The sequence below is a fragment of the Melampsora larici-populina genome, assembly GCF_000204055.1.
Source record: "Melampsora larici-populina 98AG31 unplaced genomic scaffold MELLAscaffold_84, whole genome shotgun sequence".
NCBI classification, from domain to species: Eukaryota; Fungi; Basidiomycota; class Pucciniomycetes; order Pucciniales; family Melampsoraceae; genus Melampsora; species Melampsora laricis-populina.
In genome coordinates, this window is record NW_006768848.1 from 171,792 (window position 1) to 191,263 (window position 19,472).

A 19,472-nucleotide genomic window follows, 5' to 3' on the forward strand; every position below is an offset into this window, starting at 1 on the left:
TGTTATTATCATTTGTTGTTGAGTGTTATTGAGTCCAATTATTGTTTGTTATCTTGCTGAGCTCGGTTATTGGTGTCTAGAGTCTTATATTTTATAAAGAGTCTTATTTTATTTAATTATTATATTTTACTACTTTTGAAATCGAAATTTGGCCCTGAGTCCGAGTACTCAAACCACCGGATAAAACCCCACCGTCAATAAAACCTATCTTCCCCCCTCTTTACTACTCCAATTTACATATCTCAGCACTACAATTTTGTGTAGAGTCGTGTGTAGTACCGTTAGACTCTGCCAAACGCTGCGCATCCAACCACGTGGTGTAAACTAGGTTTTGGGAAAATTTAAAAGACGAAGAAGTGCAAAGTAGAGAAGCCTCATCTTGAATTTCGAAATCATTTTTGAAGGACGAGGGCAGCTTCACAGCGCCTGTAGTTTCATCGGCTCTCACGAGTGGTGAATCTTCCCCTCCCCGGCTCAGCCTACGCTACACTGCGTAGGAGTTCTACACCGGCCGCACTGAATCAACCACTATCGCCCGAACCTCATGGGTTTGGAAGTACTTCAAGACCAGTCTTGATGATGGTATCATCAAGAACATCTGCCAAGCTAATGAGGGCTTTATTGACCGGTGTGGTGATCAATTTATGGGATCAATTAAAAAATTCACAATTACCAGTTTACCAGTTTATTAGCAGGATTCAGCAGGAAAGCAAAATTCGAAATGGAGGTTTTTGATCAATTGAAGCTCTTGTAGGCTTATGTATTGGTCATTAGGTCAACATTACATCAATTTTATTTCACATTATACATAAGATTATTATAGTTTACTTACAAACTTATTACAAAAAGAAAAGAAAGAAAAACATAAGAAAAATTCGAAAATATAGGTATAAAAGTTGGAAAATGGTTTTTAGGTTAGTAAAAATAAAGTTATGGGTATTATGAGGTTAGAATATGAAAGAACAACATTATATTATACTATGACAATTTTAATCTTCAAGGTTGATAAGCAGAAACAAAAGTTATTAGGGAAAAGGTACTTTTTCGAAGTTGGTAAACAAAAGGTACACGTGTAGTTTTGATGTGTAATAGTGGTAGTGATGGAATTTAAGGTTGCCAAGAGGATTTTCCGGGATTTTTAAGGTTATAGAGAATGATGTCATATTACATGAGCAAGAAAAAGAGAGTAGTAGCTGTGAAAAGTGAAGAAAATGGGTGAAATTCGTGGAAAATGGAGGTTTTCAGCTAATTACATATGTCAAATGACGTCAGAATAGGTTGGTAGATGGCTCATTCAACGCAGAAGAGTGGATTACATAATGTACAAACTTTAAATCATTATTAACGGAGGTGTGTGTAAAAAGTTATAAGGCAAATAAAGAATTGGTGTGAATCTCAAATTTACAGTCACAAGTCACATGTAACACCAAAAACCTTAACTTCACAACTCAATATCTTACTCATCACTCATCAGAAGTAGATCATGTAGGTGTCAGAAATGATCAGTAACACGTGGGCTACAAGATGCACTTTAGTAATCAAAAATTGGAGCACATCTGAAAAAATTCGTAATCTCAAAAATTGGTTTTCAGCTAGTTTACAAGGAAAAAATCACCTGTATTCATCATAAGAAGTGCTGTACATCATATTATTGCGTCATTGATCACTTTTAGCTGTGAAAATTACATCATTTATTAGTAACAAAATCATTACATTGTGTCATCATAGGGTTTTTAGGGAATTTTGGGCGGATTTGATTGGCTTGGAGGCTGTTGACCATTGTAAAAGTTCTAGTACATTGTTATATATACTTTGAGAGGGTTTTGGGACTGTTGTTCCCCTTTTTTTCTTTATCATTTACGTCATTATCATTTTGTTTATCATCATAAACTTATTTTAATAGTACCTGGTCACTTAAATACACCCTTTATTACAATTATAAAGAGAAATTTACTTTAGTATTATAGTCATAAAGACTTATTGGGAATAATATCAATCAGATATTGCTTATTTCTTTCAGTTATCAATTGGGAATAACACTATAGCAGTGTTGATAGTAATACAAAGTGTGTTTTTGAAGTTAAATTACGTGTGAAGATATATTTCTCTGGTGCCTTATCAGTACTCAATACAACAGAGCTCTTTCTGATTGTGTTGTTTTAGAAGAGCAGTCCTTAGACAACTTCTACTAGTCATTTTATTAGTGGATTATCCTCTTCCAGCTCTGTATAACCCTTGTTGGGTTATAAGTTCTACATATTGGTGACTCTGCCCGGGCTTGACAAATTAAAATTAGCTTATAATCAAATCAATTTCTCTTTTAATCATTATCAACAATCAAATTATATTATATTACATCAAGATTCAACAAAAATTATCCACGTGGATATCAACAGAAGATATTTAAAATTAAAATTATTCAAATCAATCATAAACATTATCTTTCATTTTCATTTAAAAATATATCAAAATTAGTTCTTATTTAAAGAATTTATTATATAAAGAAGCTATGTCTTCAGTTATTCAAATGCATAATCAAGATCTGGCGGATGATGGAGATGAGGAATTAGAATTACCACCAACATCTCATTATAAAAGAACTCCACGAATTTCAGGAAGTAGAGTTTATATTCCAGATGCTTCTACTTCTATTAATATATTACCACCACCACCACCTCCAGGACCTTCCTCTGGATCAACTATTCATGGAAAACAACGTGAAGAACAACCTGCTTCTGAGGATCCAATTCCACCTTCAGCTTTTACTGGATTCAGGGAACAAGAACCATTATTACCCTCTGATCATGAGGAGGACGTGGATTGGCAGCAACAATTTTATAATCAACAACAATATTATTTACAAAGAGAAAAAGAAGTGGCAGACATTATTACTAATAATAGAATTAAGGAAGAAAGAGAAAAGAAGGAGAAGGAAAAAGAAGTGGTAAAAGTCGTGAAAAAGAGTAAAGGCAAGAAAGTTATTAAGAAAATTATTAAAGAAGATGATGGAGGAGATTATTCAAGTTCTTCAAGTTCTTCAGATGATGATTCAACTAGTAATGGAGATGTTAGTAGTGAAGAAAGGAATGAGGAGGCTAGAAGTCATATTAAACCACGTAGAATTGATAATACTGATTCAAGTATTAGATTTGAAGTGGGAAGGAATGTTAAGAAGTTTATTATTAATTATCATAGTCAAGCTGAAGCAAATGGCGCCTCAGAACTTGATATGGTTAGACAAGTTACTAGCTTTGTGGTTGGAGAAGAATTGAAGGAGGAAATACGTGAAATGGATGGATGGGGAACTGGTGAATGGAGTTGGAAGAAAGTTAAGGAACAATTAATTGAAAGATATCAAACTACCACGGAGCAACCAAGATATTCAATTGATCATTTAAGAACTCTATCAGAGAGAACTGCTAGGACTGGTGGTGTTACAAATAAAGCTGAATATCAAACATTTAGAATTAATTTCGACAAAATTCATCAATATTTAACAAGACATGATTATATTGATTCAAATGATGAAGAAGTTGCACGCCATTTCTATGATGCTTTCTCTGATGAACTTCAAAAGAAATTCAAGAAAAGAATGATTAGAAAGAAGTTAATGAAGAAGGTGGATAGTGGAAGATATAGGTTACCTAATTTAAATAAATTAAAGAAGGTTGTGGATCATTATATTGAAGAAGAAGCCTTATTAATCTTTGAGGATATTGGAGAAGAGAAGTTTGCAATTAAGAATGAAATTGCTGGTGTTAGAAGTGAAGTAATTCAAAAGGATACTAGTAATAAAGTTGCTAAAATAGGAGGAATGCAAGCAAAAGCCACACAGCAAATGGAGGTTTTATGTAGTGACTTGGGAAATTTACATATAAATCACGTGCAGGCTCCATTATTATTACCACCTGTAAATGCATTACATCCTTATCTTCCTGTTTCAAATTCTTTACAAACTCAAATTCATCAACAGGCTGAACCTTTTAGAGCTCAACATCAACAGAATCCGTCAAATTATCAAAGAGTTAATCAACCTTATAATAATAATAACAATTTTAATAATCAGCCACGTAATTTTCCAGCTCAGAATCATAAAAGACAACAGCCTAATTATAGCAGGCCTTATAATAATAACAATGCTAATAGACCTTATAATCCTCAAAATCCATATACAAATAATCAAAATACTTATCAACCTCCACCACCTCCAAATGGAAATCAAGGAAGTACTGTCTTTTGCGTGTATTGTAATACTGAAGGACATACTGTAGGAAGATGTAGATGGGTAATTCAAGATAAGCAAGCTGGATTATTGCAAGATAGGATGGATGGTTTCTTCTTACCTTCAGGAAATGTAAGAATGTTTAAGCAAGGGGAAGATGGAATTAGGCAGCAAGTTATTAGATATTCTGAACAGCAAGCCAATGATGCTACACGTCAAAATATACAACAACAACGTGTAACAACTCCAGCTGTACATGTTAATACACCTGTAGTACCACCTGTAACTCCTACAGCTATTATTACTAAAAATGACGGGAAAGATAAAATTCAAGAGCTTAAAACAAGTTGTGGTATTCTTGAAGGGGATTGGAGAATGCCTGAAATATTAAGAAGTCATGGGAATGAATTATTGGGAGGAGGAGGAACTAAAATATATGATATTACAGCAAATACACGTAGTGGAAAGACTGTAACTCAAGCTGAACCTAAGAAGAAGAAGAAGGTTACTATTAATGAAGAAGCTGAGGATATTGATGATGGTATGGATTTAGATATAGAAAATAATATTGAAGAAGCTGGAATAAATGAAATGGAGGAAAGTTTAAGAAGAATTCACGCTGATGATGATAACAGAAATATTAAGGAAGGCTCAAATAAAACAATTAGACCTTCTTATATAATGCCAGGACACAGGGAACAGAGGAATAAATTGGAAAGACCAGTCTTTGCAGATAATCCAAGAGTTGTAACAGATGTGGTTCAGAAGTTAATGAAGAGTGTTATTGATACTCAAGTTAAAGAATTATGCGCCATTTCTCCTGTGGTATCTGAAGAAGTTAAGAAGTGGGTTTCAAAGAGAAGATTAAATATGAATCAAGAAACAATGGCTTCAGCAGTTAACAGTACAGCTTTATCTGACTTTGAATTTGATTCTGAAAGTAATTCATCTCTGGAATTTAATTTACCTCAGTCACCTTTATATTCCACGCCTTTGGGATATGTTACTATTACAATTGGTAAAATTAAATTGAAAGCATTGGTTGATTCAGGATCTCAAATTAGTATAATTCCTCAGAAGTTTATGCAATTGTTACCTGTTCAAACTATGGTTAATATTAAAGGAGCAGTAAGAGGAATTGGCGGACAGAAGACTGTTTTATGTGGAATTGCTGAGAAAGTTAAAGTTAGAATTGGAAGGAATATTGAAGGCTTGGTTCAATTCTACGTAACTGAGGAGAGTCAAACTCCAATAATATTGGGAAGATCTTTCTTATTTGATTATGCTGTTCAATTGGATCTCAGAAGGACTTAGGGGAAATGATGACATTAAAAGATAGGACATGCGATAAACAACAAGCGCTGAGGTTATGTGAATCTGATAAAGGAAATTGGGAAAGGGAATTAAATGTGGAAATTGAAGAAAGGCAAGGTTATGCAGCACATGATTTATGTTTGGGTATTGATTATGATATAGTTGAAGATGAAGATGATGAAGAAGAAGTATTTGGGTTGCAATTTGAGAAGGAAAGCGTGGATTATGATTTAATAAATGAATTAAGCTTAATTATGTGCTTGGAAGATCAAGAAATATTTGGGAGAGGGCGTGAACTCAAGGATTTAAGGAGTTATAGTACTAAATATAAGACTGTAGACAAGAAGGTTAAACCTGTTAATGCGCCAATGCCACAGTATTTAAATCTTCCTTTACAAAGACCACCTTTATCAAGGGATCCTTATATTACTCCTTTAATTAAAAATCCTCCAGTCTTCAAAGAAACTGAGAAAACCACGGTGGAAAGACTTAAGCAATGTAACTTTGGTCCTGCAGAATGGTTAAGTGAGGAGGAATGGACATTATTCTTATTGATATTAGTATTAAGGGAGGCAGCAATAGCTTATTGTGAAGAAGAAAGAGGTTTATTAAAGCATTCATATGGACAACCTTATGCAATACCCGTGGTGGAACATGAGCCTTGGCAAACTAGACCTATTCCTATACCTGTAGCAATAAGGAATGATTTCATTGAATTAGTTAGACAAAGAATAAGAACAGGTCTTTATGAACAATCCACGTCAAGTTATACTAGTCCTGTATTTTGTGTACTTAAAGGTGATGGAAAATTAAGGGTAGTACATGATTTACAAGTATTAAATAGAGTAACAATTAAGGACTCTGGAGTACCACCTGCTCCTGAAGATTTCGTGGAATCCTTTGCTGGAAGAGCTTGTTATGGACTTGGTGATATTATGGGAGGTTATGATGAAAGGGAATTAGCAGCATTTTCACGTCCTTTAACAACTTTTGAAACCCCTTTAGGAAGGTTACAATTAACTAAATTACCTCAAGGAGCAACTAATTCAGTAGCTGTATATCAAGCTCAGATGATGTGGATATTGCAAGATGAAATTCCTCAACATGTAGGGGTATTTCAAGTATTATTTGCAGATAGAATTTCCACGAAAAGAACCACTGGATTATCTCCTTATGAGATGTTATTTAATCAATTAGCAATTTTACCTGTGGATTTGGAAGCTGGGACATTTTTAGGTATTGATTGGGATATTATTTATACTGGAGAAGATTTGCTAAAAGCAAGAATGGAACAATTATTGGGAAGAGAAGAATTAATTAAGAAAGCTTATGAAAAGATGATGAAGGCAAGAGTAGATGGAATTATTTATTGGGACAAGAAAAATGCGCATAGATTAAGAAATCCATTAAAGAAAGGAACTTTGGTATTAACTTATAACAAAAGTTTAGAATTTCAATGGGGAAAATTATTTAAAAATAGATGGAATGGGCCTTATAAGGTAGTTGAACAACATATGGGAGGTGCTTATATTTTAGAAGAGTTGGATGGGACTCAATTATCACGAAAATATGCTGCTGAACATGTTAAAAGATTTTATCCTAGGGGTGTGGCAATATTAGCAGAAGAAGAGGAGGTGGGCATTGAAGAGGAAGAGGCGCAATTATAAATATAAATTAACACTAATAATATTATTAATTTCAAAAGATAAAAATATATATAAAAGATTAAAAGAATTAAAAGACCAGTATAAAAATATAAGATAATATTTAAAAAGAAAAATAAGGATATGTTTCACTAGTTATCAGTATAATAATTATAATCAAAGTTTAAAAAGAAAATTAAAAAATGTACAAGTTAAAAGATATAGAATTTAAGGAGAAGAAGGAAAAAGGCGTGGATCAAGCCAGCTTGGAAGTTCATAAATAGTAGGAGTATATTCAGAATAATTATAATCAGTATAAGGAGAATTTACAGCAGGAATTACAGGAGGACTATTATTAACATAATTAATTAGAGGAGGTTCAGTATTAGGAGGATTGGTAGAAGGAGTACTGTAGGGGGATAAAATAGCAGCATTTGCACGCTCAGCATGATTAAGGAATGGAATAAAAGTTGCTACGGTTAGACACTCATCTTCACCCCTTCTTGAAACATACTCAGCTATAGAATGTGCACGCAACAAATGGTAGTGATTATTAATTATATTTGGAACTTCAAAGCCTGCTTCTTTGAATTGTCTGATTGTATCATCCAGGATCCTCCAAGAATGCCAATTCTGATAAGTTATATAGTCAGTTTTCCACGCCAGGTTATGTTCATATAATCTTTCGAAAAATGGATCAGATGTAGTAAAGTTGGTTTCAATTGATGAAGTAATAGAGGGATTAGGGGAATCAGGTGCTGAAGGCGTGTTATTTAAATTAATATTATAAGGATTAAGGAAATTTATTCTAATAGGAGTATTAGGCGTGTTTGGTGGAGGATAATTATTGTTAGGTGAGTCAGGTACAGGTGAATTGTTGGATGAAGGCGCTGCAGGGTAGGCTATTAAAATTAATTAAAGAATAAAAGAAAAGAATTAAAATTAGTAAAGAATTAAATAAAAACATTGAAACTTATTATAAAGAAAAGAAGAAAGAAATTGGACTTACAGCATATTATTCCTAGACTATGGCATCTTTGGCAAGCAGGATTAATTTGATAATGGCAGGAGGAGTTTACCATCCGGCATTGGACACAAGGTGAAGCTACAGAAGGTGGAACAGTGTTGACCATATTGGAAATAAAGGAAAATTCGAGAATTTAGTGATTTGGAGTGTTTAATTGATAAACTGGGGGCAGTTTGGAAGAAGAGGAGGATGTGGTGATCAATTTATGGGATCAATTAAAAAATTCACAATTACCAGTTTACCAGTTTATTAGCAGGATTCAGCAGGAAAGAAAATTCGAAATGGAGGTTTTTGATCAATTGAAGCTCTTGTAGGCTTATGTATTGGTCATTAGGTCAACATTACATCAATTTTATTTCACATTATACATAAGATTATTATAGTTTACTTACAAACTTATTACAAAAAGAAAAGAAAGAAAAACATAAGAAAAATTCGAAAATATAGGTATAAAAGCTGGAAAATGGTTTTTAGGTTAGTAAAAATAAAGTTATGGGTATTATGAGGTTAGAATATGAAAGAACAACATTATATTATACTATGACAATTTTAATCTTCAAGGTTGATAAGCAGAAACAAAAGTTATTAGGGAAATAGGTACTTTTTCGAAGTTGTCTCGGTGTTGGTACACGTGTAGTTTTGATGTGTAATAGTGGTAGTGATGGAATTTAAGGTTGCCAAGAGGATTTTCCGGGATTTTTAAGGTTATAGAGAATGATGTCATATTACATGAGCAAGAAAAAGAGAGTAGTAGCTGTGAAAAGTGAAGAAAATGGGTGAAATTCGTGGAAAATGGAGGTTTTCAGCTAATTACATATGTCAAATGACGTCAGAATAGGTTGGTAGATGGCTCATTCAACGCAGAAGAGTGGATTACATAATGTACAAACTTTAAATCATTATTAACGGAGGTGTGTGTAAAAAGTTATAAGGCAAATAAAGAATTGGTGTGAATCTCAAATTTACAGTCACAAGTCACATGTAACACCAAAAACCTTAACTTCACAACTCAATATCTTACTCATCACTCATCAGAAGTAGATCATGTAGGTGTCAGAAATGATCAGTAACACGTGGGCTACAAGATGCACTTTAGTAATCAAAAATTGGAGCACATCTGAAAAAATTCGTAATCTCAAAAATTGGTTTTCAGCTAGTTTACAAGGAAAAAATCACCTGTATTCATCATAAGAAGTGCTGTACATCATATTATTGCGTCATTGATCACTTTTAGCTGTGAAAATTACATCATTTATTAGTAACAAAATCATTACATTGTGTCATCATAGGGTTTTTAGGGAATTTTGGGCGGATTTGATTGGCTTGGAGGCTGTTGACCATTGTAAAAGTTCTAGTACATTGTTATATATACTTTGAGAGGGTTTTGGGACTGTTGTTCCCCTTTTTTTCTTTATCATTTACGACATTATCATTTTGTTTATCATCATAAACTTATTTTAATAGTACCTGGTCACTTAAATACGCCCTTTATTACAATTATAAAGAGAAATTTACTTTAGTATTATAGTCATAAAGACTTATTGGGAATAATATCAATCAGATATTGCTTATTTCTTTCAGTTATCAATTGGGAATAACACTATAGCAGTGTTGATAGTAATACAAAGTGTGTTTTTGAAGTTAAATTACGTGTGAAGATATATTTCTCTGGTGCCTTATCAGTACTCAATACAACAGAGCTCTTTCTGATTGTGTTGTTTTAGAAGAGCAGTCCTTAGACAACTTCTACTAGTCATTTTATTAGTGGATTATCCTCTTCCAGCTCTGTATAACCCTTGTTGGGTTATAAGTTCTACACCGGCATTTATCAAACCCAATCGGCTCTTCAACTCAAGTCTGTCATGCTGCTTTAGCTATCGATCAAGGTTCCAGCACTAAATCAATGATCTGGCACCTATCACGAAAGCACCACATCGAACCTCCAGTTGACACCTCCCAGGGAACACTCACTACCTTTTGCACCACCGGGGGATCAGAGAGGGTAAGTTCTTTATATGATTTTGCTTGTATTTTGATACTTGTACTGACTACAAACAAATAGTTGCTCCCACTCAACCGAACCAACTTGAATGATTGTTTCATCCGACTCTTGATCAACAAAGAGCTTCCAGTATCTCTTGTCGACTCACCTGAATTCCGATCTTGTCTTGAAATCACTAATCCATCTTCAGTCGCCCTTCTTTCAAGACGGACTGCTATCAGCAACAGGGTCCTCTCTCAATTCCATGCAATGCGCCATGTCAGCCCTGAGCCCTGTGTACAGGACCACAGACTAACAAACACACATGTAAATATATGTAATACATATGTAAATATATGAAACTTGTCTAAAACCATAAGAATTACAACTCATGGCTCAGTTTCAAGAGTCAATTAAGTAACAAGCCTTATTATGACTTAACCAGTAATAATAAACCTAACCCAAACCTAACTCAAAGAAAAGCAAACCTAAGCGCCAACCGCAAGTTGACGCCTAGGTCTAGAATATATAAACTCCTCTTCTTCCCACTTTGGAAGAAGAACGAACTTATTATCATACCACAACTCCTCATCACATCTTACTTGATTCTTTACCAAGAATATTGAGTATAGTGATATTGTTGTATCTTGATTATTATAGTTCTACTTTTAATCAGGTTATTGTAAAACCTCAAGTGGTGTTCTGAGCTGGTGGGATAAATAGCTAACAGAACAAGCTTGGAATTTACAAAGGATTCCTCTTTACAAGAGTCTAAACTACCCCGCGGCACCTCTGAATCCTCAGAGTCTAAAGTACTGCAGGCTCCAGAGTTGTAAGATCAACCAGAGCTCTGAGTAAGATCCTTAGAGGGATTACTCAGCCATCCCACTGGAATCAAATCCTCTCCTTAGAGGTCAACTAACTGCAGTCTTCACTTGGGTGTACCAGTGAAGACTTCTTCCTAATCCTTTACACACTTCTTTTTAGTGAAGAGTCAGCCAGAAAGTAGCTGACCCCTCACACGCCATCAAATCATAGTGATCCTTTCATCTGTTGAACATGTCAGCATAACATGTGACGCTTGGACATCACCAACAAACACTTCGTTTCTCGGCGTCACAGCTCACTGGATCAACAACTTTGAGATGAAGGAATTGATCCTTGCTCTCAAGCCAATTGACGGACCTCACACCGGTATCAACATTGCCGCTCTATTGAAATCGATCCTGGACAGCTTTCACCTTTCTAATCGCCTCTACTGCATAACCACAGACAATGCGTCTAACAATATCACCATGGGTTGTCATCTACACGATCTTCTGCCTCATTTCGACCCTGATCGTAGCTTACATGGAGGTGTTGCGCACGTTATCAACCTCGTAGCTAAAGCTGGGCTTGCTGTATTTGAAAAAAAGACCCCACCCAATCCCATTAGCGCAGTTGACCCTACTTTAGCTGATCACAATCCACAAACTGCAACTTCCTCTTTTTCGATTTTGAATACAATCGAGGCCACTCCTCATGAAGAAGTTCACTCCCTTCTTGCGCGGATCTGTGCGTTTCACAAAAAAATTCGCAACAGCTCTCAAATCAAGCAACTTCTTGACAATGCTATTGCCGGTGCTCACGATCTCTCTTGGAAGGTTGGACTTGTTCATGAAGTTAGTACTCGATGGTCCTCAACTCACAACTCACTCGAGCGATTTTTTGAACTCAAGAGAGTCATCAAGTACCACTGTGAAGGAAACCCTGTTTTATCCGAGTTCAACCTCACGGAGGCTGAGTGGGATCTAGTGGGAAACATTGTTCAATTTCTTTGCCCTCTTGCTGTCATTATCCAATAGATTGAAGGATCCAAATATCCAACTTTCACAGAGGCAATGCCTGATTATCAATGGATAGTTCAACGTCTTGAAGCGGTAAGTTCTTTCTTACTTTTTTTTTACCTTTATTCCTAGCTTGCTTATGTCTCCCTTTCCTCTATCTGGGCTTGGCACAGTTATGAATCCCACGACATGCGGGGTGCAATCTTACCAATGCTTCAAAAAGTCCAACAATACGAAAAGGCTGCCCTCAAGAAGCCTGTCTACATATGTGCCCCTATCTTAGATCCTTGTTGCAAGCTCTCGGCAATCAATTCTACCAGCTTAACTTCACTTGGATGGACCGAGGACAAACTTGTTGAATACTTTACTCAACAAGCCGAAGGATTCAAACCACCTCCTGACCCCGAAATTGAAGTCGTTGAGCCTGAAGGTGATCAACGTAACAATGAGGACATACCTCGACACTTTATAAAGCGCCGCAAGACCATCCCGGTTTGTGATCAAGTCAGGGAGTACCTAAGTTCACCAATTGAAGATGAAGATTGTGAAGTCTTACCTTTCTGGAGACGATCACAGCGTAACTGGCCTATTCTCACTTGCATGGCTATCTCCATGCTCGCCGTTCCAGCTACTGCTTCACCATCTGAGCGAGCTTTCTCAGCTTCTGGAAGGGTAATGAGCGATTATCGCTCTTCATTGACTCCGCAGAACTTAGAAGCTCAGGTTTGCCTCAAAACTTGGAATAAGATAATTAAATAATGTTTGTATCTTGTAGTACTTGCTATTCTACAACTCAAAACTTGAATAAACATGAGAAAATCTTTATATTGTCTTTGAATAAACATGAGAAATGAAATATCTTGTCTTTTTGCTGAGCTACTCTTGCTTCGCTCCCCTGCCCCCTCAAAAACATACCGTGCCTCGAGGCAACCCGAGTGTTCTCTGAGGTGCCCTCGGGTCACAACAGGGCCTGGCCCTGTCTCGAGGCCGGCCCGGGACGAGCGTGTCCGGGTCGCAGCCTTATCCTGGACTCCTGAGTCCTCAGCATTCCTACGGTGGCGCTAAGGTGCCACATGAGTCACTTCGTTAGAATTGACAAAATCGACCTTCCAGACCCCCAAAAAGGTCCGCTGACCAAGTGCCGACCCTGGCCGACCATGTTTGCCGACCATGTTTGCCGACCCTGTTTGGCCAAATGATCAGATTCTCCATCGGATTTTCATCACCGACTTATCGACTTCAGCAGAGTAAAGAAAACGATATTTGGACTCGTTCAAGTACAATAAACTCCAAAATCAAGACGATAATGAAGGACCATAGGAGTAATAAAAGCAAACTTCATAGCAATACAACCTATATAAACTAAATCAATCAATTTTCTTTTACAATTTTATCCCAGGTACTTCTATCTCCCTTATTTTTGTCTTAAAAACTGCTTGTCTTCCTGGAACGTGAAGGTACTTTATCTCCTTCAGTGAATAGACATAGCATACCTCACTTGGAATATTAAAATGCATCTTGGTCTTATTTTTCAATTGATTTATGTAGTATGTATTTCTTTTAACAGTCTTAGTTTTTGGATGAGTTGATCCACTTTTGAACAATCCAATTTTATAGTGTCATTGCATCAAAAAACAACAAAAATTAAACAAATTGGAAAGTTTTAACCTTTAAGTATCACTAGTACTCTTTGAATTTGTGCTTTTGAATCAGTATGATGATTTGAAAATTTAATAATTTTGTACTATATAAAGTATGATTTCTGAACATCTGAACAACACAAAGAATCGAGATCGGTTTAAACAAATCTAAAACTTGAAATAGAACCGATGATAAAGGACCGATGATAAAATAATTAGTAAAATAGAACCAATGATTAAGAACCGATGATAAGCTAACTAACCTTACTTTGAAACTTCCATTGATCCCATCCACTCGATTTTGATCGGAATAACCTTGAGGATTTGGTTAAGCATCGTCATTGAAGGTCTTTTGTGGTCTACTGTGAACCGTCTAATTGTTTGTTCAGAACAGTTAAATATAAATTAAGCTTGATGGAAGAATATCCGGATCTCCGAGTCGAGAGGGCAACGGACCAAGCCGGGCCAGGGTCGGCATAGGCTTGGGTGGGTTTTTTTTAGGGCTAGTGAGGTCGATTTTGTCACTTTTGACGAAGTGACTCATGTGGCACCTTAGCGCCACCGTAGCATTCCTGACCCGACGGGCCTGATCATTGATGGCCAGCCCTTAGACGGTGTCGGGTACGATCGGTCTTTGCAAGCTCAACCGAATCTGACGGGATCACTGGGGAGATGCGGGCCGGTGGATTTTGAAAATTTGATGATCGAGTCGGTGATTTGCTGAGCCTGTTTCCCATTGCATTTTATTGATGACCATGAGCTTCAGTTCGGAAGGTGTCATCGACTCTAATCCAATCACATCATCAACCAATTCAACCATCACTGAACAGAATGCTAAAACCATCATCACAGGAACTCTTGCTTCAAGTCAGTATCCCTCATTGTCATATTCGATGCCGTTATGATGGAGACTGAAAAAGTTTGGAAATACGTTTGATTTGATTAGCATTGTTAGGTTTAACTTATGGATCAATTCATTCTGTTCGTCATAACCTTTCACCTACCTTTCCAGCCATCTCAACTGCATTCAAGACTACATCTTTCGGTCTGACATTCTTCAGTAAGTTTTCATTTCAGCTACGTTTCTTTTGAGATACAAATCGGGTTGATTGAACTTGGACCGCTGTCCTTTTTTTCCTTACAAAGGGTCTGCGTGCTAATTTATGTTTTGGTTCCAAAACAAAGCTTTTCGACAATGTATCGTAGAACCAATCCTCAACCAAACGACTCCAACACATTCAATCCATAACCCTCATCTGATCGGTGTATTACCTACCTTCATCACCGCTACTATCCTTGGTGGTTCGATCAATGGTTTCCTACGTGAGATCTCAGTTCATTTATTGCTTGTTTTTTCCTACATCTAGTAAGATACTAAACCAGATATTGGTTTGAATTTCCCACTGAAAATTTTTGAATGCATATATACAGGTGGTCGTCACACTATCCTTCGAAGCTCAATAACTACTTCATTGGTCTGTAGCTCAATACACATCATCATGAATGAAATCAACTTACTTCGAATCAGACTCTTGTCCTCAAATTCGTCATCTCAAACCGATTGGTCCACCAATTCCAACATTTCAAAAACTGATGAAAACTCTTCAAGAGATCGATCTAGGTTTTGGGAACGTTGGATTCCACTACAACGGATACCAGATGAAGTCTGGCGTAAAAGGTTAAGTGAAGATTTGGATTTCATCGAAAGTCGCCGTCGATTAGTGTCAGAAGAGATTGTTCTTATTGAAAATGCTCTGAAAGCCAAAGAAAACACAAAGTCATGATAGACGCACAACACAATTTTAATATACCATGTTTATTACATGCTTGAACTTAGTCAGTTTACCCTAGTATGACAATACCATGTATTCATTCTACTCTGATCATACATTCTACTCACTAAACTTTAGAATTATATTACATGTCATAAAACACTTCGTCGAGAAGGAAATAAAAAAATGAGAAACAATGAACAATCAATTGTGAAAGACAAGTGCTTCTAACACATAGTAAAGAGGGTGGATGGTTGTAAGAACGCCTGAAAAAATGTCAAGTTCTAGACTACTTTGCGGTGAAATAGACGACTACATAGGAGGAAAGCCGAGATGTCAACATTATATTTCGAAAAGCACGGTAAAGAGAGGTAAGCAAGGAGGAGTGTTTACCGTCATCAAACAAGCCATGTTGAGCAATTGTTGATAGGACTGGTTGATGATTGGCAGCGGAATTGATAGAACCAAGCCTATTGTTTCAAGTAGAAAGATATGATGAGATGCAATAAAACCAACCAAACCTGATGGTTAAATTGCTTGAAATGCTTACCGATAAGTACCTGCTGGAAGACCTCCCTAGAAGATGTGAAAGAGGATTGATTGAGTTGAGCATTGTGGGCGAAAAGAAAGGAAAAGAAAAACCACCAACGGGTACATTTACTGTCAAGACCCCACCGACAGCCGCGCTAAGAGAGAGAGGAAAGTGGAAAATGAGCAGGTAAGAATCGTTGAGACTAAATCAAGATTTGTAGAAATTGATAACTGCATACCCATCAACCCCTAAAAAGCAAAAGGAAACTGAGTATCAGTATTGTATCTTATCTTGGGTGAGAGGAGGATAAAGAATTCAAACCGGTTCGAAAAACTGACCTTTGAAGAAAGCAAACTGAAGAGGATTGGTAACGGTTGTAGAAGTTAAAGAATCGATAGCTTCAATCACAAAATGACTATGACCAATCACATTTCCATTCTTGGGATCAATCTGAGCAGGTGCAGAAAAATAACTAACCAAACCGAGAACAAAAGTTCAAAAGGTTCAAAGGCTTAACCATTGATCAAATCCAGGAAAAAAAGAAGAACAAGGATCTGGGAAGACATACTTGGTAGCTGCATTCACAAAATTACCAGCATTGAGATTTTTGATTTTCATCGTAATATCAAATGTTTTATTGGCTTTGATGGTTTCAAGGTTGACTGGATTGGTGAATTTAGCCGAAGGCATATTATTCTGACTTACCATCTTTCAACAAAAAGGTAACCCAAAGTGAGCATAAGGTTCTTTGGCTTAAGTTTGATTAAGAAAAAGAAACGAAAAAGTTGACAAGAAAAACAAAAGGTTGGGTGATTTACCATACCCATTGGAATCGGATTACAGGATTGAGTTGCTTTTGTTTGAGTTCCATTCATGAGTGGTGCTCCTAAGGCTAGAGGAGAAATACAAAAATTAATCTTTAATAGAACCGGGTTTGTTGGTTGATTTCCAATAATCATGACAAGTCAATTCAAATCCAAAACAAGCCAATAGTCAAGTTAGAGAAGTACTTTCAAGGCTTTGAAATATGAGGCTTTGAAACTTACAAAATTATTGGTCGAAGTTAATGAGGCGACTTGTCCTCCAGTAGGATTTCCATCTTGAGCTGATCCGGTTTGAATTTCAGCAGGATCAAGTGTAAGTGAAGTTTGTGCATCGGTATCCTTGGCGGTAGAAGTAGTAGTTTTATTATTTTTGGCTGTGGTAGCTCTGTTCTTTTGACCTCGAAATCCGCCAAAACCGGATCGAGGATCCCTTATTGAAAGATGAGATACTCTTCGATCTTTGAGAGGGAAAAAGGTGGACTGGTAAGAGACTTCATACGGTTCAGAAAGTGATCGTGAGTTAAGATGACTGACCAGTGATAGCATGATCTAATGAAGAGCTCAGGATGGTTTCAAAGGTTAGGAAAGATATTAAATAAGCGAACTGAGAAATAGAAGAACGCATGACGAGTGTGGGGTTTAAATCTAATCAAGGATGACGAGAAATCGAGATGATGAGTAGGAACCAGTCCTAATTCTTTTTGTATAGACTCTTAAAGTAAACGTCAATAAAACTTGATAGAAATGAGTGGAAGGATGAGAAGTACAATGATGAGATGAAGAGTAATTCTAATAATCAGAGGAAGATTGAAATTCTAAAGTTGATAGGAAATATACCAAATCACTCAAGAGCCTTTTCAAGGACGGCTTAAAGTTAAATCAAACTGAAACAAAAAGGTACACTCTTTGATTGGGATCACCATTCATCAACTAAAGTCAGTAACTCTTTGAGAAAGTTTAGAGACAGTTCTTTATTAAATGATTGCCACTTCACTACTCAAGGGGCTGATGTCTTTATCGTCTGGTGCTTTCATTTTAGTGGATTAGCTAAGCCTAGAAAGCATTGATACATGCAAGCTGAATTAAAACAACAACGAGAGTATGAAGATTGAAATCATCAACAAATATTGATAACGTGCACTTCATGAGGTGTTTATCTCATCTACCTCTGAGTCATCTTGATTAGAAAAGGAGATCAAAGAAAGATTGAGCGATAATTTCGGTTGTTAGCTTCCATCAGAGGCTCGTTGTCTGTTGTTCCTCAACCAGCCCCGGCGTTATCCTGAATCAAGTATCACTAATCATTTGGTAAATGGGTTGCACCAGAATAGTGGAGTGACTTATAGCATGTTCTATTTTTTTTGAAGTTGTTGTAGGAGGCTATTCGACTAACTAACATCGACTGAAAAAACTGCAAAAGAACTCTGACTCTCTCTCACTGCGAACAATCGAAGCTAAGGTGATGAATCAACTGATAGAATGTTCTATGAATCTTTCAAGGTGTTGTTTTTTGTTTCAAATTGTTTTATGAGACTTTCTAGTGTCTCTCCTGTAAGTTGTACACTGCGCTATCTCCTCTATTATTTTGTTTGCACAGATAATCGGTCTATTTTGAAAGTTTCATTGCGGAAGTTCCGTTGGTATGAAAAACGGACTTGAATCAGAATGGCAATAGCATCCCCTGTGAGTGTGACACTAGGGCAACGAGTCTGTTATCTGGTACTACGACCCTTCTATACCATCATATTTGTTTAGCATTGGTCAATGGTAATAGCTTCTTTCAAGTTCTTCTTGCCTATATCAGTTAGGGAGAGAGTATGTAAAGGGCTAATCAAGGACATGAGGCACCTAAATGACAAATTCCAACTTGCGTTCTGTCTTGACACCCCCAGGAATTGCGACAGGAAGTGTGCGACCACCTTCAGCAAAGATAAACTAGTTTGTATCGACAATACATTTTACCAAGCGTCGCAATTCTGGGGTATCATGAAACGAGTCATTCCCCAATTTTACAAGGCAAAACCGAGCATTCCATACGGTGATTACCCAAGACTAGACGCAACAATTAGTATGAGAAATGAGTTTCGAGCATTAGAGAACTACAACACTTTTCCCTCTGAGAATTACACCTTTTTAATCTGACGATACCGAGAGAATTCAAAACCTCCGTCTAGGTTTCTAATGGACTGAAATTTGTCTTGAGCATAGAAATCAGGGAGTATTGTACTATTGTAGCACCGGGACCATTGCTATGGACAATGAACGAGGCTTTCCCTTGAACACGTAGTATAAAACATGAACTATTTTTATCACAACTTCGCTAAAGCTTTCTGAGGATATCGAAATTTATCTGTGTAGAAATCTAGCAGTGGCACGGAGGCCATTGCTATTGGCGATAAACATGTATCTGAGTTCATCCCCTGAATATGTAGTATGAAACGCGAGTACTCCAACAAATGGAGTCGTGGGTATCAACACTGGTATCTTACTTCCAATTCTCGGTCCAAGGCTTAGTGCTTCGGCAGTGCGGCAAGCGTTTTACTCGGGGGTCAGTCATCTCTTTTCCAGAAATCGGGCGGTCAGGATGGTGTATAAAAAGGGGAGCTTTCGTAAGCACAATTCCCTTTCCTCATTCCCATCATCACAAATCAGTTCTTAGGCTTGACTCAATCATCCACATTCTTGTAGGTT

General features: G+C 36.7%; 2 protein-coding genes across 2 annotated transcripts; one reads left to right on the plus strand and one right to left on the minus strand.

Annotated features, from left to right (window-relative positions):
- Positions 1-14,402: 14,402 nt before the first annotated feature.
- MELLADRAFT_113431 (uncharacterized protein) lies at positions 14,403-15,437 on the plus strand (the record flags this gene model as incomplete). The annotated part of the gene is made up of 3 exons (XM_007418095.1): positions 14,403-14,520; positions 14,839-14,976; positions 15,085-15,437. The coding sequence occupies 3 exons, from the start codon at positions 14,403-14,405 to the stop codon at positions 15,435-15,437; spliced, it is 609 nt and encodes a 202-aa protein (XP_007418157.1).
- A 277-nt stretch (positions 15,438-15,714) lies between these two features.
- On the minus strand, positions 15,715-17,406 carry MELLADRAFT_95579 (uncharacterized protein; the record flags this gene model as incomplete). The annotated part of the gene is made up of 10 exons (XM_007418084.1): positions 15,715-15,737; positions 15,819-15,895; positions 15,976-16,001; positions 16,075-16,111; positions 16,196-16,205; positions 16,296-16,429; positions 16,526-16,665; positions 16,776-16,874; positions 17,004-17,239; positions 17,316-17,406. 10 exons carry the CDS (start codon positions 17,404-17,406, stop codon positions 15,715-15,717), a joined length of 873 nt encoding a protein of 290 aa, XP_007418146.1.
- Positions 17,407-19,472: the final 2,066 nt, after the last annotated feature.